Below are 25,841 nucleotides of genomic sequence, written 5' to 3'. Positions count from 1 at the left end.
AGCAGGCATTTGCCAAAACATCTCCAGCAACTGGCTGAAACGTTGCCATGTAGCTCCACCCAGCCTGCATGTTGAACCCAGAAAGAACCCAGAACACACAGGCAATCGTGTGGAGCACCACCACAGCCATTTGGGACATGTCCAACTCCCTCTGTTGTCTACAGAGCAGGTTATAGCAAACACCAAGAAAATGTCCCCAGGAGGTATTCTGGTCTCTGAGTGACATGATTTTGATGTCTCAATAACCCACCAGGCTTGTGTCAGAAACATGAATTTAGGCTACATAATACATCAATGTCAGAAAAAAACCTGTTATGGGAAAAAACAAACTCACAGAGCAGTCATATCTTTCTGGCACCATAGATACATTAATATTGTGTTGACAGCAAAATAGATTTCCAGTGTCATGTTTATATTCAAATTAAGTTTTGTTCATAGTTTCATGTGATCATTGCTTTATTTATTTGACCTATGTAAATGTCTTGAACTGAACATATGGCCAAGCAGGGGATTCTATTCTTCATCAACATATTGCTTATTGTTGAATGAAGAAGCAATACTGTACCTATTTTACTTTAAGTGTATAAAACAACATTTGGTTATTTGTAGCCTTTTTTATGTCCTTGCTTTATCCTGAGTTCCTGTCATACAAACAAGTCTAGAATGTTAATCAAAGGCACCACATGTGACACACACGGTGGCCTCCCGCTCATTTCCCATTGTTCCCTGGCCACAAAGGCTTTGTGAAAAGCTAGCAATCTGGAATGGCAGTATGATGTCTGATACTGATGAAACGATCTAAACATGAAATTCCATAGCTAGTCCTGGTGCATAACTTGTTGCTTACAGCTTGTATTATCCGATGATCGTAACAGAGCAAAGAAGTTGCTCTGTTCAGTCAATAATTCATGGAGCAATACATTTACATTTACATTTAAGTCATTTAGCAGACGCTCTTATCCAGAGCGACTTACAAATTGGTGCATTCACCTTATGATATCCAGTGGAACAACCACTTTACAATAGTGCATTTAACTCTTTTAAGGGGGAGGGGGGGGTTAGGAGGATTACTTTATCCTATCCTAGGTATTCCTTCAAGAGGTATAAGCACACATCTGCCTCTGATTTGAGTTGCAAGAAGACACAAAATAACATTTGCCAAGAATATATCGTATTGTCAACACAAAATAAGTATAATACACTATTGTTTGTATTAACAGACATTTAGAATAGAATCAAATAAAAAAGAATAACTAACATTTTTCCCAAAAGTTAACTTCAATTAATTGTTATATTTCAGGTCATTGGTATATTATTAAAGCTAATATCAGCCTCTATTCTACAAAATAAGAAAACAAAACAATTTGTATTATAGAGTTGCTGAGAAAAGTGTGCAAATAATCTTTTAGCATATTAGCAAAACAAATAATTATTTGGTATTCAACCCGCAGCTCTGGTATGTGATGGAGGGATAGATGCATGAGTCAGGTCCTCCTCACAGACTATTATGCAAGTAGACTTGATCTTGTCTGGATGTGTCAGCAACAGCTGACTGCATTGTTCCCTTCCAGATTCATGGATCAGCTTCCTTTATAACTGTCACGCCCTGACCTTAGAGAGCCTTTTTATTTCTCTATTTGGTTAGGTCAGGGTGTGATTTGGGGTGGGCATTCTAGTTTGTATATTTCTTTGTTGGTCGAGTATGGTTCCCAATCAGAGGCAGCTGTCTATCGTTGTCTCTGATTGGGGATCATACTTAGGCAGCCCTTTTTCCCACCTTCAGTTGTGGGATCTTGTTTTCTGTTTCGTGTCTGTACCTGACAGAACTGTGCGCTTTCGTTTTCACTTTGGTTATTTTGTTTGAGTGTTTTTTGATAATAAAAATCATGATTACTTTCCACGCTGCGCTTTGGTCCACTCCTTTCGACGAGAGCCGTAACAGAAGATCCCACCAAAACCGGACCAAGCAGCGTGGCCAGGAGGAGTGGACATGGGAGGACATCCTGGACGGCAAAGGATCCTGTACGTGGGAGGAGATCCTGGCCGGAAGGGATCGCCTCCCATGGGAACAGGTGGAAGCAGCGAGGGAGGAATGGCGACGAGACCAGGAGTCACGGCAATGACGGAAGCCCGAGAGGCAGCTCCCCCAAAAAATTGGGGGGGGGATTGGGAGAGTCAGGGTTTAGACCTGAGCCAACTCCCCGTGCTTAACGTGGGGAGCGCGTGACCGGTCAGGCACCGTGTTATGCGGGGATGTGCACGGTGTCTCCAGTGCGTATTCACAGCCCGGTGCGCTCTGTTCCAGCTCCCCGCAGTTGCCGTGCTAGAGTGGGCATTCAGCCAGGACGGATTGTGCCGGCTCAGCGCTCCTGGTCTCCGGTGCGTCTCTTCGGCCCAGGATATCCTGCGCCAACTTTACGCACGGTATCCCCAGTTCGCCAGCACAATCCAGTGCGGCCTGTTCCAGCTCCCCGCACTTGCCGTGCTACAGGGAGTATTCAGCCAGGACGCATTGTGCCAGCTCTACACTCCAGACCTCCAGTGCACCTCCACGGCCCAGTATATCCTGCGCCGGCTATAGGCACTATGCCTCCAGTGCGCCTTCTTAGCCCAGTGCGTCCTGTGCCAGCTCTCCACACTCACCGAGCTAAAGTGGGTATCCAGCCAGGACGCGTTGTGGCAGCTCCATGTACCAGGCTTCCAGTACGTCTCCTCAGTCCGGTGAGAACTGTTCCGGCTCCACGTACGAAGCCTCCAGTGATGATCCATGGTCCGAAGCCTCCAGTGATGATCCATGGCACGAAGCCTCCAGTGATATTCCATGGCCCGGAGCCTCCAGTGATGATCCATGGCCCGGAGCCTCCAGTGATGATCCATGGCACGAAGCCTCCAGTGATGATCCATGGCCCGGAGCCTGTAGTGATAATCCATGGCACGAAGCCTGTAGTGATAATCCATGGCACGAAGCCTCCAGTGATGATCCATAGCCCGGAGCCTGTAGCGACGATCCATGGCACGGAGCCTCCAGCGACGGTCCCCTGTCCGGAGCCTCCAGCGACGGTCCCCAGTCCGAAGCCTCCAGCGACGGTCCCCAGTCCGGAGTCTCCAGCGACGGTCCGCAGTCCGGAGCCTCCAGCGGGGGTTCCCAGTCCAGAGCCTCCGGTGACGATCTGCAGTCCAGAGCCTCCAGCGACGATCCGCGGTCTGGTTCCTCCGGCAACAATCCACGGTCCGGAGTCTCCGGCGACCATCCACGGTCCGCTTCCACGGAAGCGGAGGGATCAGCGTACGGAGCAGGGGCTACGTCCCGAACCGGAGCCGCCACCGAGGATAGATGCCCACCCGGAACCTCCCCTATTGAGTCAGGTTTTGCGACCGGAGTCCACACCTTGGGGGGGGGGGGGTACTGTCACGCCCTGACCTTAGAGTCTTTTTATTTCTCTATTTGGTTAGGTCAGGGTGTGATTTGGGGTGGGCATTCTAGTTTGTATATTTTTTTGTTGGCCGGGTATGGTTCCCAATCAGAGGCAGCTGTCTATCGTTGTCTCTGATTGGGGATCATACTTAGGCAGCCCTTTTTCCCACCTTCAGTTATGGGATCTTGTTTTCTGTTTCGTGTCTGTACCTGACAGAAATGTGCGCTTTCATTTTCACTTTGGTAATTTTGTTTGAGTGTTTTTTGATAATAAAAATCATGATTACTTTCCACGCTGCGCTTTGGTCCACTCCTTTCGACGAGAGCCGTAACAGAATATCCCACCAAAAATGGACCAAGCAGCGTGGCCAGGAGGAGTGGACATGGGAGGACATCCTGGACGGCAAAGGATCCTGGACGTGGGAGGAGATCCTGTCCGGAAGGGATCGCCTCCCATGGGAACAGGTGGAAGCAGCGAAGGAGGAATGGCGATGAGACCAGGAGTCACGGCAATGACGGAAGCCCGAGAGGCAGCTCCCCCAAAAAATTGGGGGGTGGATTGGGGGAGTCAGGGTTTAGACCTGAGCCAACTCCCCGTGCTTACCGTGGGGAGCGTGTGACCGGTCAGGCACCGTGTTATGCGGGGATGTGCATGGTGTCTCCAGTGCGCATTCACAGCCCGGTGCGCTCTGTTCCAGCTCCCCGCAGTTGCCGTGCTAGAGTGGGCATTCAGCCAGGACGGATTGTGCCGGCTCAGCGCTCCTGGTCTCCGGTGTGTCTCTTCGGCCCAGGATATCCTGCGCCAGCTTTACGCACGGTATCCCCAGTTCGCCAGCACAATCCAGTGCGGCCTGTTCCAGCTCCCCGCACTTGCCGTGCTACAGGGAGTATTCAGCCAGGACGCGTTGTGCCAGCTCTACACTCCAGACCTCCAGTGCACCTCCACGGCCCAGTATATCCTGCGCCGGCTATAGGCACTATGCCTCCAGTGCGCCTTCTTAGCCCAGTGCGTCCTGTGCCAGCTCTCCACATTCACCGAGCTAAAGTGGGTATCCAGCCAGGACGCGTTGTGGCAGCTCCACGTACCAGGCTTCCAGTACGTCTCCTCAGTCCGGTGAGACCTGTTCCGGCTCCACGTACGAAGCCTCCAGTGATGATCCATGGTCCGAAGCCTCCAGTGATGATCCATGGCACGAAGCCTCCAGTGATAATCCATGGCCCGGAGCCTCCAGTGATAATCCATGGCCCGGAGCCTCCAGTGATGATCCATGGCACGAAGCCTGTAGTGATAATCCATGGCACGAAGCCTCCAGTGATGATCCATGGCCCGGAGCCTGTAGCGACGATCCATGGCACGGAGCCTCCAGCGACGGTCCCCAGTCCGGAGCCTCCAGCGACGGTCCCCAGTCCGGAGCTTCCAGCGATGGTCCCCAGTCCGGAGTCTCCAGCGACGGTCCGCAGTCCGGAGCCTCCAGCGGGGGTTCCCAGTCCAGAGCCTCCAGCGACGATCCACGGTCCGGTTCCTCCGGCAACGATCCACGGTCCGGAGTCTCCGGCGACGATCCACGGGCCGGTTCCACGGAAGCGGAGGGATCAGCGTACGGAGCGGGGGCTACGTCCCGAACCGGAGCCGCCACCGAGGATAGATGCCCACCCGGACCCTCCCCTATTGAGTCAGGTTTTTCGGCCGGATTCCGCACCTTTGGGGGGGGGGTACTGTTACGCCCTGACCTTAGAGTCTTTTTATTTCTCTATTTGGTTAGGTCAGAGTGTGATTTGGGGTGGGCATTCTAGTTTGTATATTTCTTTGTTGGCCGGGTATGGTTCCCAATCAGAGGCAGCTGTCTATCGTTGTCTCTGATTGGGGATCATACTTAGGCAGCCCTTTTTCCCACCTTCAGTTGTGGGATCTTGTTTTCTGTTTCGTGTCTGTACCTGACAGAACTGTGCACTTTCGTTTTCACTTTAGTTATTTTGTTTGAGTGTTTTTTGATAATAAAAATCATGAACACTTTCCACGCTGCGCTTGTGTCCACTCCTTTCGACGAGAGCCGTAACAATAACCATACTGCTGCTCCATCTGAAAGACGTTTTCATCATCAATTGTAGGCATTTAAGAAGGATAAACATTCTTACAACCTAAGGTACAATCTTTCTTATAGTTGTAATATTCTAAACTGGTCAAGATCAAGATTTGTTATATTCTACATCTGCTTCATAGAGACATTTTTATTTTGTGTTGACTGTCGTCTTCTAACGCATTCGCTGCTCGGAAATACAGTTATTCTTTCCTGTATTGCAGTATACACCCAAAACACATTTCCTTATGAAAGTCATGTATTGTATGTTATATTCATGGGAATATGGACCTTCGATTGATCACTTTAATCTGCAAAGCCAGAAAGGACTTGATATTATAAGAGGATGCGACCCATAGATTTACACTACTAAATACTGGGAAAGTTATTACACTTCATGAGCTTCAAGGTCAACAACAATCTAAAAAAGGTTGTTAGCCATGTCTACCCAGCCCCTCAAACCAACAAGATCAGCAACTCAACTCAAAAGAATCCTACCCCCTCTTGGTACTCCGCGCTGTGTGGTCTGCATTCATTCACACACTCACACTTACTGTCCTGTGATCAACTGAACCAGCATTGTCATAGATCATCGCTTCTGGAGGAGGATGACAGTTTCTTAACTAGGAGATATTATGGTTAAATCTTCCTATTGCACAACGTTCAAACTGAGGTTTCTAGCCATGTTGCTATGCTGCACCCTTCTTGTCTTCTGCAGAAGCACCTCAACAATTATGGAGTGTAGGAACATTCTACCTGCTGTAGTGGCATAATGATTCACTATGAATATGACTATGAAACATCTGGCATTAGACATATTCCAGAGTGTTTATACTGTCACAAAAGTGAAGTCAAAGTAAGTTCAGATGTATCAGTCAGTGAATGCATTATCATAAAGTCTATGACTCTTCATAACTGTCTGTCTGATTTGAACTCATTAGTCAAAGCACATTTTTTGAAAAAGGCCCTCCACAAAATGAGGGTCTTTTGCGTCCCTTGGATATTTTAAGTAGAAATTGTGGGCCAATATAGAAGTTTAAAAGCATGTTATATTAAATGAAGTACCCTTTAATATAGACCACATGGATAATTCAATCATTCAGATTTTTTATATGAATAAAGGCTTGCAAAAGTGCCAAAATATCCACATTTTGACATGTCCCTCCATGCACCCTCTGTGACTTCTAGGAAGATTTTAATCTACTTAACCCCTACATTTCTCCAAGTTTTGAACATCATTGTAAAGACCTAGTTATTTTGTTGCTTTAACAAATGCTGATTTATTTAATGTAATTAGAGATTAATTTATGTCTGTCCCTCATTTTACGGTCAACCTTGTTACGTGAACTGAACTCTGGTTTCAGAAGTTGTTTTTCAAAAGAAACATTGAACATCTAAAAGTCAAATCATAGTGTAATCAGGTGAGCTGGTGTACTCTTTTTGAACATTTTCTGGTGTTTTGTGGTGGAAAACTGAGCATTCTCACCTAATCATCAACCCTGTTATGGTCAACCCTGTTACGGTCAACCCTGTCACTTTATTTGGCAATTACTATATTAATTGTTTTATTAAACCTCTTGAGATGGGAGAATGTGTTTTTATTGCATTGAACATGTGCTCTTTATGAAAATATAAACATTAGCTGAAATCAAATGTTTTTATTTATTTTTTACCAAGTTACACTTCTCAAAATAGACAGAAGTAGTGGAACAACCCAGCTGCCGTTTTAATCCTGGTCCATCATGTGCTACCATTTACTTCAGCTCTTCCGAAGATAATACAATTTAACTCACTTCTCTCAGACACATTAGTATTATATGGTTACTGTCAGAGCAAAATGTGATATTGCATATTAAATTGAAATGATCCGCAAGGGGAAAAGGACAGACAATGGACCAAATAACCCTCTGTTACTACCATACCCGTAGCATCGCTCCCTTCCTGTCTTTTTCCCGGCCACTTCTTGGGAAATGACTTTGATGCACAATTTGAACTGATCACAGTGATTACAGGGGGCAATGCAAGTATAACAGTGCTTCAGTTAACAAAGGAGCAGTATGAGTTACGCCTTCAGGCACATCGGCTCATCACTTAAAGGTGTATGATCTCAGACACAGCCATCTAAAACACATTCCTCCACAGACAGAGGACTCCATGATGCAAACTCTGCTATGAATCAACACACAAATTAATATAAGGATACTATAAAAAGATTAGAGTCACTCCTTTATCACAGGCAGGCTTACAATCCCTCAGATCAGCTGGTAAAATAATTTGCCTGTGTGGATTTTTCATACTATTTAAAGGCTCTCCTTTCTTCTCATCTAACATGAATGCCTGACCATTGGCATAACAATCAAAGCCAAGTTGTTTGGGTAATTAGCAGGGGTGCTGTTTAGTGTTTGTTTTTAACGAGGTGTGGTCTTCTAACATAGCTGAGACAGCTTGGCTCCCTACTTCTAACATAGTTAAAAACAGCTTGACTCCCTACTTCGGGAATACAAGATGTGTTGATAAACTTGTTGGGTCATGTCTTTTTCAGTTATTGCCGCACTTGATAGTCCTGTTTGATAACGTTAAATCAATATATTACAGGGACATTTAATTTCACTTTAAATATGTTTTCATATTTCCCTATACTGATAACTTTTGGCCTAAATTGTGAGATAGAAAACAAGAAAACAAATAATTGTATACATTTATTCTCTTAAACAGTTACAGAAAAAATAGCTTTAAATACCCCCTAAAGTCAATCAACGTACCCGTGCGTCAATCTAATTAACATAATAATAAAAAATATAGAAGTAGTTTTGTGAAACCCCCAAAAATGGGTTAAATATGTATAAATTCTAAACTTTATTACATCTTCTAGATATAGGACAGACACTTCAAAAACGTATTCCTTATTATTTATTTTTGTACTCTCTGTTTTGCCATTTATGAATGTGTTATTCAATGCATTTCTATAGGCTGTAGCATTAAAGGCCAAATTCAATATTTTACCTAAATTAAAAATTAAATAGCTTAAGGATCCATGGTATGATCTTTAAAAAATGCCATATGTTAGCTCAGTAGAACCCCCCCCCCCATTGCAGGTTTTCATGATTCGGAAATGGCTGTCACAATAAATATTCTACTTCCAGATCCAGTTTATCAAATTATAGATGCAGAAATTAACAGACAAGATCCCCAAGATTATAACATCTGCATTCAAACAGGCACACACATGTAAAGCAGTGCACTCAAATTAGAACAAACCTTTATACTTCAGTGAAACGTTAATCAAATATGATTCATGACTGTGCAGTTAGCTATATAGACTACCAGATGATCTGTGTAGTTACCCAAAAAAGTAATGATTGTGAGGTCCCCATGTGTATGATTATAATCATAAATTGTAATTTAGTGTTTGGCATATATTTGCATCCGTGTACAGTTCCTGCAAAGTTTAAAGCGTACATTGTAAATTGCATGTGTCTAGCCTAAATAAAAACATCTTGGCAGGAATATCCACCATTTCACCAACTCCTCCATTAAATTTTGAGTATATTCATTACTAGCTCTCTATCCCAAGCTAAGCTTTATGCATCTCTTCTCCAAGACGTCCTATGAATGTATCTGAAACCATTGTTTGCACTCCACAAGTTATTTTCAGACTAGTAAAATGTGTATATGAAGAGGGAAAATAATATGCTAAACACAATATTTGCATTCGATCCTTACACATATTAATATGTCAAAGCAGGGGTGTCAAACTCATTCCATGAAGGGCTTAGTGTTTGCGGGTGTTTCGTTTTTAAGACCTTAGACAACCAGGTGAGGGGAGTTCTTTACTAATTAGTGACCTTAATTAATCAATCAAGGGAGGAGCAAAAACCCGCAGACACTCAGCCCTCTGTGGAATGAGTTTGACATGTATGTTAAAAGAAGGGTAAATACTGTATAGAAAAGGGATTTTGCTCTCAGTATAGGTAAAAAAAAAAACTTTTCTCTACCTATCAAGCCTTTAAACCAGAAAATATATTTTACCTCCTCCACAAAGAACAATTCTCTGAAATCATCCACACAGATTAGACTAGAACAGACCAGTCCACCTCTCTCCCTCAAACCACTTGCTCTTACCATCATCCCTTCAATAGTGTGATCAGAAACATAATGTATCTAACAAATCAAAAGTTCATTTCCAGATATGGCATGTGAAGTTTGAAAGGGTGTTTCCGTTTTATTTGGTCTTCTCTGGTTCTGTTTGTACTCCTGCATCTGACTGGCGTTTGCCCTGCAAGGAAAGGGAAGGGTCATTTCGCTTATCAATATAGCTCCAACTGCATGTAAGAACCTACATTTGCTTCTCTCACATTACTTTGCCCAAAGCAATATCTTTCAATGACATTTCATAGTGAAGTATAGTTGATAGTCATAGGGAGTTGCCGAGGCCATCTAGTGGTTGCAAATTTGACTGAGAGGGATCACAATTCAGCCTACCAGGTTTTTGAAGAACAAGTGGATGGAGTTCCTCTTCTCCAGTCTCTTAGGGAGGACGGGGGAATTCTCCATAACCTCGGAGGGCCCTGACACGGGCTTGCTGTCCACAGCAGGGTCCTCTGGGACCTTTGGTTCATCCTTGGCTACACTTGGGCCAGCTACCGCTTCTGCAGCTGGGGCAGGGACTTCCTTTTTCGGCACAGCTGGCTGATTGAATTATGACAAATAATCAAGGGATCAATTTCAAAGTATAATTTGCGTCATTTAATGTTCCTCTTAAAGCCATTGGGCTTCCAATATGATGTTGCCTCCTTGCTCTCACCAGTTAAAAAAGCTGAGCACGCACATTAACACACTGACTAGCACAATACAAGAGCACAACTGATGCAATTAAAGAGTGGCTGTATAATGGAATGACTACATAAATGGGAGCATTGCTCTGGCTGGTAAATATCATAAAATGATGAGAAATTAGAAAGTATCACTACCAGCTGTTTTCGCTATCATGTGTATGCAACATATCAATTGCTGTACCAAATAATGTTCATTATTTATGGAGGATATTTAATTATTTGTGCAGGATACTTCAACATGGTAGTACCAGCATAGCATAAGCTGAACTCAGTGAGATCACTCTTGTTAATTTCACACTGGCTGGCAAGTATTGTCATTTAGCCCTTTGAAAGGTTTCTTGAGGAGTCGGACTCCACTTGTTGAAGCTGTCTGGGCTTTTGATGCCATTTGGTTTAGCAGGTCCTCAAATTATCACACCATTCTGTTATTGTTTATCACATTTACACATTTTCTTGTATTTCCAAAATTACATTTCATGAGTAGTTCCCGTTGAGAACCAAAATGAGATCTGAGTAAAATAACTGCCTTACCTTGGTCTTGAAAAGAGAAAAGGAAGTGAAAGGAGAGGCTTTGGGGGCAGCAGGTGTCTTCTCTTCCTCCGGTGCAGGTGGTGGTGGTTCTAGTGTGGCAGAGGCCTCCAGAGTGGCCATCTTTGAGAAGTCTACATTCTTTACCGAAACAGCAAAAGAGAAAACGAAATTATAAACCATTGTCAGGATTAAGGAAGGTGTAAGAGCCCATGAGAAACAAGAGTCCGCCACCTGGAAGAACCAGAAAATAACCCACTAAAACAGATAAGAAAGAGATAAGAGGGTGATAAAAATCTCAACTCAGGTACCAAAACTGGTACTGTAAAATAGATATTATGTAGTTTGCCCTTTAGGGCCACTTTATTGCTGAGATGAATGAAACAACTTGTAACTGATCAGAGGAAGCTGGTGAGAGGAGCTATAGGAGGATGTGCTCATTGTAATGGATGGAATGGAGTCACTGGAATGGTACCAAACACAAACACATGGAAACAATGTGTTTGACTCATTCCATTGATTCCATTCCAGGCATTACAATGAACCTGTCCTCTTATAGCTCCTCCCACCAGCCTCCTCTGTAACTGATAGTGTGAACACCCATTTTCACCATGCAATCAGACAGAAAGAGACAAAGATGGCACGTGAGGATGGAGTATGCCAAGAGTTCTCTCCTTTTACCTGTACTTCCACAACCGGCTGTGGCTCCACTGGTTCCACCGTCTACAGGAGAGCAGAACAATGTTAATCTGAACATGTGCCATATAACTAGACCTTCTACTGTATGGCCTGCATGGCAAGGCACGGATAGGTGTGTAGAAGCACAGTTCACCACACAAATAAAGACACAAATTCGCACATGCACGCATACAGTCAGAATGAAAATCTAATTCAGTTTCTGTATGAACACATACAGTCAGAATGAAAATCTAATTCAGTTTCTGTATGAACACATACAGTCAGAATGATAATCTAATTCACTTTCTGTATGAACACATACAGTCAGAATGAAAATCTAATTCACTTTCTGTATGAACACATACAGTCAGAATGATAATGGGTTAAAATGACTGAATTAGATTTTGTTAGATTTCTCATGTTGTTTGGGATGCTGTTATGTTATTTATGTTCACAGATGATGAATGGATAGATGCAAACCTCAGCCCATTCTCCACAAGTCATGCCATCAGTCCAGCTAAATGCAACACTATCTAAAGTGTGTTGATTCCACATTGAGAAATATATAAGCAATAAAACTCCATGAAATGTCACAATATGTCACTGGAAGTATCAGGATAGATTTACATTTACAGGAATGCTCTGAGAGACTGTTTTGTTTGGTATCTGTATTGATGCTATGCTCAAGAGAAAGAGCAGCAGTCTGTATGATGTAGATCTTGTACCCACAAGATGCAATGATTTGAATACAGTTAAATTAAATGAAGGATGTCACAGTGAGCTTAACTCTGTTAGCTTCAAAATGGCTGAATGTTGTATTGTCATACCGCTGCAGCAGGCTTGGCAGGGGCTCTGGCTCCACTTGTTGACTTAACCTTGATTTTAGACTTGAGGCCTACCAGTGCCTCAAATTCGAGCTGGTGAGAGGAGCCATATGAGGATGTGCTCATTGTAATGGATGGAATGGAGTCACTGGAATGGTACCAAACACAAACACATGGAGACAACGTGTTTGACTCATTCCATTGATTCCATTCCAGGCATTACAGTACAATGAGCCCGTCCTCTTATAGCTCCTCCCACCAGCCTCCTCTGTAACTGATAGCGTGAACACCCATTTTCACCATGCAATCAGACAGAAAGAGACAAAGATGGCACGTGAGGATGGAGTATGCCAAGAGTTCTCTCCTTTTACCTGTACTTCCACAACCGGCTGTGGCTCCACTGGTTCCACCGTCTACAGGAGAGCAGAACGATGTTAATCTGAACATGTGCCATATAACTAGACCTTCTACTGTATGGCCTGCATGGCAAGGCACGGATAGGTGTGTAGAAGCACAGTTCACCACACAAATAAAGACACAAAGTCGCACATGCACGCATACAGTCAGAATGAAAATCTAATTCAGTTTCTGTATGAACACATAGTCAGAATGAAAATCTAATTCAGTTTCTGTATGAACACATACAGTCAGAATGAAAATCTAATTCAGTTTCTGTATGAACACATACAGTCAGAATGAAAATCTAATTCAGTTTCTGTATGAACACATACAGTCAGAATGAAAATCGAATTCACTTTCTGTATGAACACATACAATCAGAATGAAAATGTAATTCACTTTCTGTATGAAATGAATACTTGGTCTGCTGTTTCTTTGGGTTAAAATGACTGAATTAGATTTTGTTAGATTTCTCATGTTGTTTGGGATGCTGTTATGTTATTTATGTTCACAGATGATGAATGGATAGATGCAGACCTCAGCCCATTCTCCACAAGTCATGCCATCAGTCCAGCTAAATGCAGCACTATCTAAAGTGTGTTGATTCCACATTGAGAAATATATAAGCAATAAAACTCCATGAAATGTCACAATATGTCACTGGAAGTATCAGGATAGATTTACATTTACAGGAATGCTCTGAGAGACTGTTTTGTTTGGTATCTGTATTGATGCTATGCTCAAGAGAAAGAGCAGCAGTCTGTATGATGTAGATCTTGTACCCACAAGATGCAATGATTTGAATACAGATAAATTAAATGAAGGATGTCACAGTGAGCTTAACTCTGTTAGCTTCAAAATGGCTGAATGTTGTATTGTCATACCGCTGCAGCAGGCTTGGCAGGGGCTCTGGCTCCACTTGTTGACTTAACCTTGATTTTAGACTTGAGGCCTACCAGTGCCTCAAATTCGAGCTGGTGAGAGGAGCCATATGAGGATGTGCTCATTGTAATGGATGGAATGGAGTCACTGGAATGGTACCAAACACAAACACATGGAGACAACGTGTTTGACTCATTCCATTGATTCCATTCCAGGCATTACAATGAGCCCGTCCTCTTATAGCTCCTCCCACCAGCCTCCTCTGTAACTGATAGCGTGAACACCCATTTTCACCATGCAATCAGACAGAAAGAGACAAAGATGGCACGTGAGGATGGAGTATGCCAAGAGTTCTCTCCTTTTACCTGTACTTCCACAACCGGCTGTGGCTCCACTGGTTCCACCGTCTACAGGAGGGCAGAACGATGTTAATCTGAACATGTGCCATATAACTAGACCTTCTACTGTATGGCCTGCATGGCAAGGCACGGATAGGTGTGTAGAAGCACAGTTCACCACACAAATAAAGACACAAAGTCGCACATGCACGCATACAGTCAGAATGAAAATCTAATTCAGTTTCTGTATGAACACATAGAGTCAGAATGAAAATCTAATTCAGTTTCTGTATGAACACATACAGTCAGAATGAAAATCTAATTCAGTTTCTGTATGAACACATACAGTCAGAATGAAAATCTAATTCAGTTTCTGTATGAACACATACAGTCAGAATGAAAATCGAATTCACTTTCTGTATGAACACATACAATCAGAATGAAAATGTAATTCACTTTCTGTATGAAATGAATACTTGGTCTGCTGTTTCTTTGGGTTAAAATGACTGAATTAGATTTTGTTAGATTTCTCATGTTGTTTGGGATGCTGTTATGTTATTTATGTTCACAGATGATGAATGGATAGATGCAGACCTCAGCCCATTCTCCACAAGTCATGCCATCAGTCCAGCTAAATGCAGCACTATCTAAAGTGTGTTGATTCCACATTGAGAAAAACATAAGCAATAAAACTCCATGAAATGTCACAATATGTCACTGGAAGTATCAGGATAGATTTACATTTACAGGAATGCTCTGAGAGACTGTTTTGTTTGATATCTGTATTGATGCTATGCTCAAGAGAAAGGGCAGCAGTCTGTATGATGTAGATCTTGTACCCACAAGATGCAATGATTTGAATACAGTTAAATTAAATGAAGGATGTCACAGTGAGCTTAACTCTGTTAGCTTCAAAATGGCTGAATGTTGTATTGTCATACCGCTGCAGCAGGCTTGGCAGGGGCTCTGGCTCCACTTGTTGACTTAACCTTGATTTTAGACTTGAGGCCTATCAGTGCCTCAAATTCACATCAAACTGTTACAATCTGACACACATTTATGTTTTATGTTCTCTTTTACAAAATATTATCTGCTGCCAAAGAATGCTTCTAAGTGCCTTGTACTACAGGAGTTGCCTTACCTTTCTGCTGAAAAGTCTGCTGAACGGGCGGTCAGATTTTGGCTTGGCGGCCTCTGGTTCTTTGGCAGCACCCTTTGGTTCTTCTTTTGGTGTGTTGGTCACAGGTTTGGCAGCTAGTTCTGCTTTAACCTCCATCTTAGGTGGGGCTGGGGGTGAGGCTGGGGCTGGGGCTGGGGCTGGGGCTGCGGGTGAGGCTGGGGCTGGGGCTGGGGCTGGGGCTGGGGCTGCGGGTGGGGATGGTGGGATTGACATTCCTCCTTTGGCTGTTGCTGGAGCATCCACTAGTTGTGCAGCCTATTCAAGAGAGACACACAATGGAAAATAGGAATAGTTGATCACCGACATCTAGTTAATAGCTCACAAAACATGATTTATTTATGTTTATTTATTTAGTTAGTACTCACAGTAGTTGTTGTTGTTGGTTGGGCCTCTTTCTGTTAATGTTTGGTAACAACAAACAATAGTTAGTGCTGGTAAAAAGGAGAACAATCACCATTCTGGTTCCGTGAAGAGATCATATATCTTCTGTCTAAATAGCTTGCTTAGAGGACCTGCAGTGGCATCTTTTGCAACAGGCTTCACAGCTGAGGAAGGTGCCCCTTGACCTGCACAGGTCTTCTCAGCTGCGTTTGGTCTTCAGCAGAAGATGTATGCCAATTACGACTACTGACACTACTAACTACTTGTTTTAGGTTCAAGAATCATTGACTTGTTTAACTTAATTGGGATTAAATGTAATTATTTTGAATGATTGAATTCATAATTTTTTTTCCTGAGGAATTCAATAACAGTCACAATCACAATCATCCAAAAGCCTCTCAATGTAGGTTAATATGTTGCTACTGGAACAGAATAGAATTCAAGTGTAAATGCTAACAGCGGCAATGTTGAATGAGGCCTTATGTTACCAATGGGATGAAGATGATAAGTGGTAAGAGTGAGATGTCTTTCACTTGTTACTTTTTCATCTTTGTTGGTGTAAGCAGTAAGGTAAAGTAAGGCTGCGTCATGAAAAGTTTTCATTATTATTTTAGATGACTTTACCAAAGGCACATAATTGCATAGCATTACATGTAGACTATACAGTATACTAAGTACACTCTGTGCATAACTGTATCTGTATTGAATTGGATTTAGTGTTTTTGTATAATGTATTATGTTTCAAATAAAAATACATGCTTACCTGGTCTTTTGCAACATCAGGGGTGGCTGTTTCTAGCTTGTTTTTTTTCGTGGGAGTCACCTAGGTAACACGCAGACATATACTGAGTATACCAAACATTAGGAACAGCTTCCTAATATTGAGTTGAACCCCTACCCCCCTCCCTTCCTTAGAGTAGCTGCTGCTTTTTCAACATCTAATGGGGATCCTAATAAAATACCAAATACCAAATACCTCCTCTCCCACAGTTGCGTCAAGTTGGCTGGATGTCCTTTGGGTGGTGGACCATTCTTGATACACATAGGAAACTGTTGAGCATGAAAAACCCAGCAGCGTTGCAGTTCTTGACACAAACCAGTGCTCCTGGTACCTCCTACCATATCGAGTTCAAAGGCACTTAAATATTTTGTCTTGCCCATTCACCCTCTGTATAGCACACATACACAATCCATGTCTCAATTGTCTAAAGGCTTAGAAATCCTTATTTAACCTGTCTCCTTCCCTTCATCTACACAAATTGAAGTGGATTTAACAAGTGACATCAATAAGGGATCATAGCTTTCACCTGGATTCACCTGGTCAGTCTGTGTCATGGAAAGAGAAGTTCTTCATGTTTTGTATACTCAGTGTTTATTGAGTGTCTGTGTACAATCTTGGATGGCAGGCAAAATTGTTAGCTACTTTTTGTTTCCTATAAAACAAATCTAGCATTTAAGTGTATCGTGATGTTTCATAAAAATATTTCAAATTAAATGTAATACCTACAGTAGATAGCAGCAATATCAAAGTATTTTAAGAGAGTTACAGTCACAGGGAACAGTGAAATTACTATTTTCATAGGACAGATGTCTTTCAGTTAGTCATATACAGTGCCTTCAGACGGTATTCACACCCCTGGTCTTTTTCCACATTTTGTTGTGTTAGAGCCTGAATTTAAAATGGATTACATTGAGATGTCTTTGTCACTGGCTTACACACAATACCCCATAATGTCTATGTGGAATTATGTTTGTACACATTTTGATTAATAAAAAATGAAAAGCTGAAATGTCTTGAGTCAATAAGTATTCAATCCCTTTGTTATGGCAAGCCTAAATAATTTAAGGAGTAAAAATGTACTTCACAAGTCACATAAGTTGCATGGACTCACTCTTTGTGCAATACTAGTGTTTAATGTGATTTTTGAATGACTACCTCATCTCTGTACCCCACAGATACAATTATCTGTAAGGTCCCTCAGTTGAGCAGTGAATTTCAAACACAGATTCAACCACAAAGACATGGGAGGTTTTCCAATGCCTCGCAAAGAAGGGCACCTATTGGTAGATGGGTAAAAAAACAGACATTGAATATCCCTTTGAGCATGGTGAAGTTATTAATTACATTTCGGATGGTGTATCAATACACCCAGTCACCACAAAGATACAAGCGTCCTTCCTAACTCGTTTACCAGAGAAGAAGGAAACCGCTCAGGGATTTCACCATGAGGCCAATGGTGACTTTAAACCAGTTACAGAGTTTAATGGCTGTGACAGGAAAAAACTGAGGATGGATCAACAACATTGTAGTTACTCCACAATACTAACCTAATTGACAGAGTGAAAAGAAGGAAGCCTGTACAGAAGAAAAATATTCCAAAACACGCATCCTGTTTTCTACAAGGTACTAAAGTAATACTGCAAAAATATGGCAAAGAAATTAACTTTTTCTCCTGAATACAAAGTGTTATGTTTAGGGCAAATCCAATACAACACATTACTGAGTACCACACTCCATATTTCCAAGCATAGTGGTGGATGCATCATCTTATGGGTGTGCGTGTAATTGTTAAGGACTGGGGAGTTTTTCAAGATAAAAAATGGAATGGAGCTAAGCACAGGCAAAATCCAAGACGAAAACCTGGTTCAGTCAGCTTTCCACCAGACAGGGAGATGAATTCTCCTTTCAGCAGAACAATAACCTAAAACACAAGGCCAAATCTACACTGGAGTTGCTTAGCAAGAAGAAACTGAATGTTCCTGAGTGGACAGTTTTGACTTAAATCTGCTTGAAACTCTATGTCAAGACTTGAAAATGGTTGTCTAGCAATGATTAACAACCAATTTGACAGAGCTTGAAGAATTTTGCAAAGAATAATGGGCAAATATTGTACAATCCAGGTGTGCAAAGCTCTTAGAGACTTACCCAGAAAGACTAACAGTTTTAATCACTACCAAAGGTGATTCTAACATGTATTGACCCAGGGGTGCGAATACTTATGTAAATAAGATATTTCTGTATTTCATTTGCAATACATTTGCAAACATTTCTAAAAGCATGTTTTCACTCTGTCAATATAAGCTATTGTGTGTAGATGGGTGAGAAGAAACACAAAAATCTATTTAATCCATTTTGAATTCAGGCTGTAACAACAAAATGTGGAATCAGACAAGGGGTATGAATACTTTCAGAAGGCACTGTAGCCATTGACATCTACGGTTGTCTAACTGATGGCACACAAAGAAGTCCCTGGCAAAGCACATACAGTACATGCTCTCTCACTGGGATGGCCATTGTGCTCTGGGGATGGCATAGGCCTTCCCTCGCTATATTTTCATGCATCTCAACTTCCAATGGCACAGGCCTCCCTTGTGAGCTCACACTATAGGCTGAACAAAAGACCACCACATTCCCGCATGTTCAAAGGATTTGATTAACATGGGGCTGGGCCAATGTTAACTCTTTATGGAGGCATGATTCCAAAAGAAGGCATGATGAAGAGAAATGACAATAGCTGCCTGTGTAATCATTCCTTCAAGACGTGGTCACTCTTTCTCAGAGACGCCCTCATGCTGCCTCTACACATATTTTCACACACAATGATCACTGACAGCACTATACAGTCGTAAAATACAATGACATCACTGATGGACAACTGTTTTCTCATTTAATTATCTGTGGTCCCTACTTCACAACAGAAGATTAGGATTACCAATCCATAATCAAGCATTAGGCTAAATGTTTTGCTATTCAGAGGCATATTTGGAATTATGACAGCATGGCAACCTTTCTTTTCCATACCAAATAAATGATGGTTCTTCAATAGTGTTTGTAGTGGTTTCACAGTTGGACTTTTACAAAGGCTTGAAATAATTTTTTCTCAAAATAAATTTACAGATGTATGAAGTAGTGTCACTTTTAGACATATTTTAAAACAAACATGAGGCAAATATATCAAATATTTTGTGCATATCTATTCACTTATGGACCTTACTGTTAAAACAACTCTTTAAACAATACAAATAATATCCAAAGAAAAATTCTACTTACTAGTGTTTTGAAGAAGTTCATAACTGGATTATCTTCTGTTTGACTCTCTCCCTCTTGGTTTTCCTGAATGTGACTGCTTTCCTCAGCAATTTTGGGGCTTTTGACCTCCTCTGCCTCTGGACTAGGGTTGGGACGCTCCTTTGAAGTCTCTGTATCCTCCTTTACCTCAGCAAGTGGCTCCTATAGACAACCGCGAAGAATGAACCCTCAGAAATGTGAGTGTTTTAGCAATGAAGCTGATACGCTAGCAATGAGTCTGTTAGACGCAGCATTGAGATTGAAGCACAATTCCAACCATGCCTCTGCCTACTCGAGGCACCATCAACAATCATCCTTTTATTAATGCTTGGTTCCACCCACACTCATTGATATTCAGCAATGTTGGAGACTTCTGTCTCTTTTGCTCTGAGAAATGTCAGCAAACTCAAATATCTTGTTTTGTTTTGTGTTATGTTGATATTGTAAGGAAATCCCCCATTCTTATCTGATGAAATTTAATTTAATTTGAATATTCCTTACAGTAATATGACTTAGAGTAATATCATTCTGCAACACCAAGTGTAACGATTGTCGTCGGGAGAAGGAGAAGAGGACCAAGGTGCAGCGTGGTAAGTATTCATAAATACGTTTCTTTAATAAATATGAACACTAACAAAACAACAACACGACAAACGAACAGTTCTGAAAGGTGACGACAAACACTAAACAGAAAACAACCACCCACAAACACAAGCGGGAAAACAGGCTACCTAAGTATGGCTCTCAATCAGAGACAACGCTAGACAGCTGCCTCTGATTGAGAACCATACCAGGCCAAACACATAGAAACAGAAAACCTAGACCTACAACATAGAATGCCCACCCACATCACACCCTGACCAAAATAAAAATAGAAACATACAAAGCAATCTACGGTCAGGGCGTGACACCAAGTAAGGATAGTGGCAGCTTTCTTCTTTGGGTGGGCTGGATTAAGGTTCCTCTGACTCTATAGAAGCTACATCTTCAAGAAGTTCTTTCATTTCTTCTAGTTCTTCAGCCATTTCAGGTGGGCTTACACTCTCAGGCTCTTGTTCAGGTTGGCTGACACTCTTCACCTTTGGCTCTACAGTACTTATGGGGCTAGATTCAAGTTTTTCAGACATTGCTGACTCTACAGCAGCTGTATCTTCATTAACACTTGCAATGTCTTCCAGCTCGTCTTCAGGTGCAGTGCTCTCCTCTAAAGTTTTATCCTCTGTGACTTCTTCACCAATGGCCAGTTCTGTTGTCTCCTTCTCAGGTGGGCTGACACTATCCTCCATAGGCTCTTCTTCAGGTGGGCTGACACTCTTGTCCTTAGGTTGCTCTTCAGTGGTTTCTGGGTGAGCTTCAGTGGTTTCTGGCTGCTCTTCAGTGGTTTCAGTGGCAATTTTAATGGCATCTGCCACAAGAAAATCAGACAGTAATGGAAGTTGCATTGGAAACAAATGTGAGGCCATCAATATTTTCCAATCCAGTTCAATGGATGATTGCAAGGAAATTATGCCTTTGTTTGTCTCCTTTATAATAAGAATCAACGGGGATGTTTGTTAGATCTGTAATAGGCTTTGTTATACACTGGAAAGTGAAGAATGACCTGTGAATTTTTCTCGCAACAGATGCAATATTACTATAAATCAATGTTACCAATTCACAGTACACCTCACATGACAGTGGCTATATCCGTAGTTAACTACATTGGAATAACCAAAATCATTTCGATTTCAATATGTAAAAATCTCAAGTTAGGAGCTGATGATCATTAATTAATTATCAGTACACTGAGTGAAACTGAAATGGAACTAATGCCAACCCAATTTGAAGGGATCACTGATTAGATACTTACAGCTTGGATCCCATCGGTCACAGCCACAGGGACTTTCTGATCTTCCGCAGAACTTTCGATCTCCTCCACAATCTTCTCCTTTATGGGCTCCTCCTTTTCCAGGGCTGGATCCGGGTTGGGGGTGGGTTGAGGCTTAGCTTTCTTCTTGAACAGATTTTCAAAGATGTTCACTTTTTCTTTCGTACTGTTCTTGGGCTCCTCCTTCTCTTGGGTGGCTGGTTCCAGTTCCGGTTCCGGTGTGTTTTGAGTCTTAGCATTCTGTATCTCTGGTTCCACTTCTGGAACCTTCTTGATGGCAGACTTCTGTTCCACCACCACAGGCCCAAGACCACTGCCATCTGCCTCCACTATACCTGACTCTTCAGAGGGAGGCAGTGAGGGAGGCATACTGTTCTGCTCCACAGCTGCTTCACTGGTAACTGCAAGATATAAGTCAATTAGTTGGTGTGACAAAGAAAGTTATTTGATATGATTCATCCTTTGTACACAGGCATCATGTAATACCTGACTATTATCTTTTTAATGTCCGGTAATAGAAATTAGCCAGTTAAATGTACCTAAACATAATTGAAAATGTAATCTATGTAATCCCCAAAAGTAATTATTTATCATGAGGGCCATAAACAATAACTAGTAATGCTGCATACTGAAAGAAAGGTTAACATCTCAGCTTTCTGGTATTTATTTTTATAAATTGCTCAAGTACACAGTACAAATATGATAAAAATATGAAAAATATTAAATATTTATATCAACAAAACTGTATGAATAACGCTTGAAATTACTTATATGCTTTCTAAATATAGCATAATCAAATTATAAAATGACTAACTATAAAATTTCACATTCCTTATAACTAACTGGAAAAATACAAATTTGTATGTTTAATGTTAGAGAAAATGTGCATATTTTCTATAGGTCTCTCTTGATCAAAACGTCTCCCTCCATTACTGTGAATGTCTCACAGAGCTCTAGATTGGCTTCCTGAACACTCATGAACTTGCCTTTCATTAATCTTGTCTGTCTATGACAAGTGTTTTTTTGTAAAATCTATAAATTATTTTCGATGAATGGCTATAAATCGATCTCTGAATGTGCTACTGTGAATAAATCACTCTCTCCTGCTGCGCTACGACGTAACGATTGCAGGCATTTATGTGCTTTGATGTAGGGTTCAGCCAGGAGTTGATGGACAGTCGGAAGTGCGAATGAAATGGTAGGAGGCATATCCCAGCTTCAAGGGGTTTCAAATGACATATCCTACGTCACATATGCACGGAAAAAAATACTACTGTGTCGGTGGGAACCGGGGAAATCGCTGAATGAAAGCCATTTCGATCTACTGTGTCCACGGATCGATTTATAAGCGAAAAATGTGATCGGAACCGGTACCAGAACCACACTGGTGCTGATTGGGAGTCCCATAGGGTGGCGCACAATTGGCCCAGCGTCGTCCGGGTTAGGTTTCGGACGGGTTAGGCCATCATTGTAAATAAAAAAAATTCTTAACTGACTTGCATAGTTAAATTAAGGTTAAATAAAAAAAATAAAAAAAATAAGAAGGTCCCCAAAACAGGGGAATTTACATCTAAGAGGATACATATGATTAATCTTAGTTCCCAACATGTAATTCAGTAGAACATGGGAGGGTGTAGGAAATGGTATGCAACTTTACCAAAGGAGTTTCCTAATGATACTACCTCTATGACTAATCAATGCAGTGCTAGGCTCATTAGCCTAAGCTAAATGCAAGCAAAACCTTTCCTTGTGCTGTATGTAAAACTAATGTGCTACTGGGGACACACAGGCTAGTCGTGTGAAACAAACACAGTCTGGAAACAGTGGCTTTAGCTGCTCACTTGCTAGTGAATAGATGACCAATATCAATATTATCGCCCTTAAAGAAAATACATATGTACTTGGCATGCAAATCCTTGTACAAAACTGTTGATCCAGTGAGACAATATACACAAGGACTGATCAAACATCTGTTCATCCTCTATGTTGAAGGCTACGCCTATAGTTAACATTGGACACCGCCCAATAGCACTGACAGACGGCTGTATTTAGAGAGAATTATGAGAGACTTGGAAATTGATCCAGACTAATCCAGCAATTCAAGATTGATTACAAGGGATAGTGTTTGTGTCATGTCATCCCATTGGAGTAGTACATAAATAACTTGGTTACCATGATAGACATCATAGACAGAGGTGTTGCAATCAGTTGGGCCCACAGTTTGGGCCTTATTGATCATGGGGTAACAATCAGGTGACAACAGGATAAATGGCTATCAAATCACTCATAGACACACCATTCTCCAGGCCATTGGATGAGATGCTTACAGCATGGCCATTCAATCCTCCATGCAGGGGCTTTTCTGGAGCCTGCTCAGCCTATGAGAAGAAAGATGGTTGACATGAGCTACTCTTGTCATCATTGTTTTCATCATATCACTTTCATCGTTACTCCATTTTGTACGGACCATCAATTAGTATTAGATGCATATGCACACGTAATATCTCTAATATATTACTGCCTGTAACTTGAAACGTGAAACTACTATTATTAGACAGCAAACACTTCCATTGGGTGTAAAATGCCACAACCAGCCTTCTTTCCCCTGTATTCCAACATTCAAAGTACATGTTGTCAAAGAAGGCTATTATCAAACATACCTTGTTTTTGGAATGCTCATTGCCCATCTTGATCGCAGTTGAAACCTGCAGAAGAAACTGTTTATCTGTGTGTGTGTGTGTGTGTGTGTGTGTGTGTGTGTGTGTGTGTGTGTGTGTGTGTGTGTGTGTGTGTGTGTGTGTGTGTGTGTGTGTGTGTGTGTGTGTGTGTGTGTGTGTGTGTGTGTGTGTGTGTGTGTTTGTGTGTGTGTGTGTGCAACATATGTTCGTAACATCAATGCTGTAATGAGATACTTCATTCTTGTATCACAATACTATAGTCTCCAAATACAACAACAAAGTTAGATGAATTCAAATGCGATGATTATAAATATCAATAAACTAGGATACTCATCTTATATAAATTAATATAATTTGAAGCAAAGCTAATTGATACAACTTTTTTAAAAACAGCTATAGAGAAGGAATGGACTATACTAAACCAATGGCATTTCAAAGCTAAAAGTATTTGAGGCTATGTCTTACCTTGTGCCAAATCCTATGGCAAGTAATAGCAGCAATAGCACACCCCTGCTGTGAAAGTAGTGTGTTTACAATCTGTCTGTAGTATTCCAGCTATTAGTGGGAGCAAATTGGAGATCAACTTGCTGCTTTGCAACCTGCTCAACTAAGAATATGCACATAGGAGTTTAGCCCTGTTCTTAAAGGGGTGGGACTATCTCTTACTCGTCAAAAAGGGATCTATTCGAATACCAAACACACAACCACAGCAAAAACACTCTGTCAACAGTCAGAGCATCTCTGATGTACTCATGCTAATCTCTTGAATTCTCTCTGAAAATGTTCAAATAAGAACATGATGACAAGCTTTGCTTTGTCAGACAGATTTTGATGACAATACTGTACATCTCAAAGAGGCCATGAGAAACTGCAGTGAGAGGTAAACTCATGATGCCTAAGGTGTGGTTGGGATTGAAACAGGATGTGAATGTAGGATATGTGGAACCATTGGAAGCATTGCTTATTTGCTTAGTGGTTTTCTAGTAATCCAAATACCTGACACATGATGCTGACTACATACTTTGATATTAAGTTGTTATACAGCATAAACAGCTTTATTTTAAAGAATTTTATTTATACTACTGGATTAAATTACTTAATATGACAGAAGAAAAAATACTTAATGGCCAATATGATCATTAACAAACGTTTAAAATTAACTAAAATGTAATTGACAGCATATCACCAAATAAATCTATGATCCAGTAGAGTTTTTTATTTGGCCTGAAAGCTGGATTCATTTAGATCAATGACATCACATAATATTATGTATAATGATCCTAACAGTGGATCACTGTTAACCTTTTGAATGACGGCAAGATTTAGATTTCCGCCTAAATAGACATACCGATTTTTAAAAAAGAATTTATGAGATGGCCATAAACAATAACTGGTAATGATACATAGTTTAAGAAAGGTCAGGAACTCACATTTCTGGTCAAAAAAAAGTTATTAATTTCTTAGGTGTACTCACCTTTGAGGACACAAGGTCAAATACATAGTACAAATTTTATGAAAATATGAAAAATCATTTATGATGTTTTTTCTATTACAAGAAAAGTTGAGTAATAAGGCCTGAAATGACTTAAATGCTTTCTAAATATAGTAAAAATCGAATTATAAGAAACTTATTATAAGATTAAACCTTTCTTATAACTGTAAAATTAATACGATCCTACTAAGTAACCG

The 25,841-nt window shown here is 41.3% G+C and overlaps 1 protein-coding gene across 4 annotated transcripts; it reads right to left on the bottom strand.

Moving 5' to 3' along the window:
• Window positions 1-8,179: 8,179 nt before the first annotated feature.
• LOC139557627 (neurofilament heavy polypeptide-like) lies at window positions 8,180-24,941 on the bottom strand. 4 transcript variants are annotated; one of them, XM_071372676.1, is made up of 15 exons: window positions 24,618-24,940; window positions 24,135-24,199; window positions 23,771-23,852; window positions 21,457-21,875; window positions 19,590-19,769; window positions 16,302-16,361; window positions 15,523-15,552; window positions 15,119-15,412; window positions 14,919-14,996; window positions 14,005-14,046; window positions 12,730-12,771; window positions 11,538-11,579; window positions 10,860-10,997; window positions 9,976-10,182; window positions 8,180-9,769 (listed from the first exon to the last, which is right to left on the bottom strand). In XM_071372676.1, exons 2-15 carry the CDS (start codon window positions 24,159-24,161, stop codon window positions 9,716-9,718), a joined length of 1,695 nt encoding a protein of 564 aa, XP_071228777.1. In that variant the 5' UTR covers window positions 24,162-24,199; window positions 24,618-24,940; the 3' UTR covers window positions 8,180-9,715. The 4 variants fall into 4 exon arrangements, with proteins under 4 accessions (XP_071228777.1, XP_071228779.1, XP_071228778.1 ...); XM_071372678.1 differs by lacking the exon at window positions 14,919-14,996 and having other exon boundaries at window positions 24,618-24,941; XM_071372677.1 differs by lacking the exon at window positions 12,730-12,771 and having other exon boundaries at window positions 24,618-24,937.
• Window positions 24,942-25,841: the final 900 nt, after the last annotated feature.

The sequence above is a fragment of the Salvelinus alpinus genome, chromosome 28 (genome assembly GCF_045679555.1).
Source record: "Salvelinus alpinus chromosome 28, SLU_Salpinus.1, whole genome shotgun sequence".
In the NCBI taxonomy this organism is placed as follows: Eukaryota; Metazoa; Chordata; class Actinopteri; order Salmoniformes; family Salmonidae; genus Salvelinus; species Salvelinus alpinus.
The sequence above is the reverse complement of the archived record's forward strand: the minus strand, read 5'-3'. Positions and strand labels throughout refer to the sequence as shown.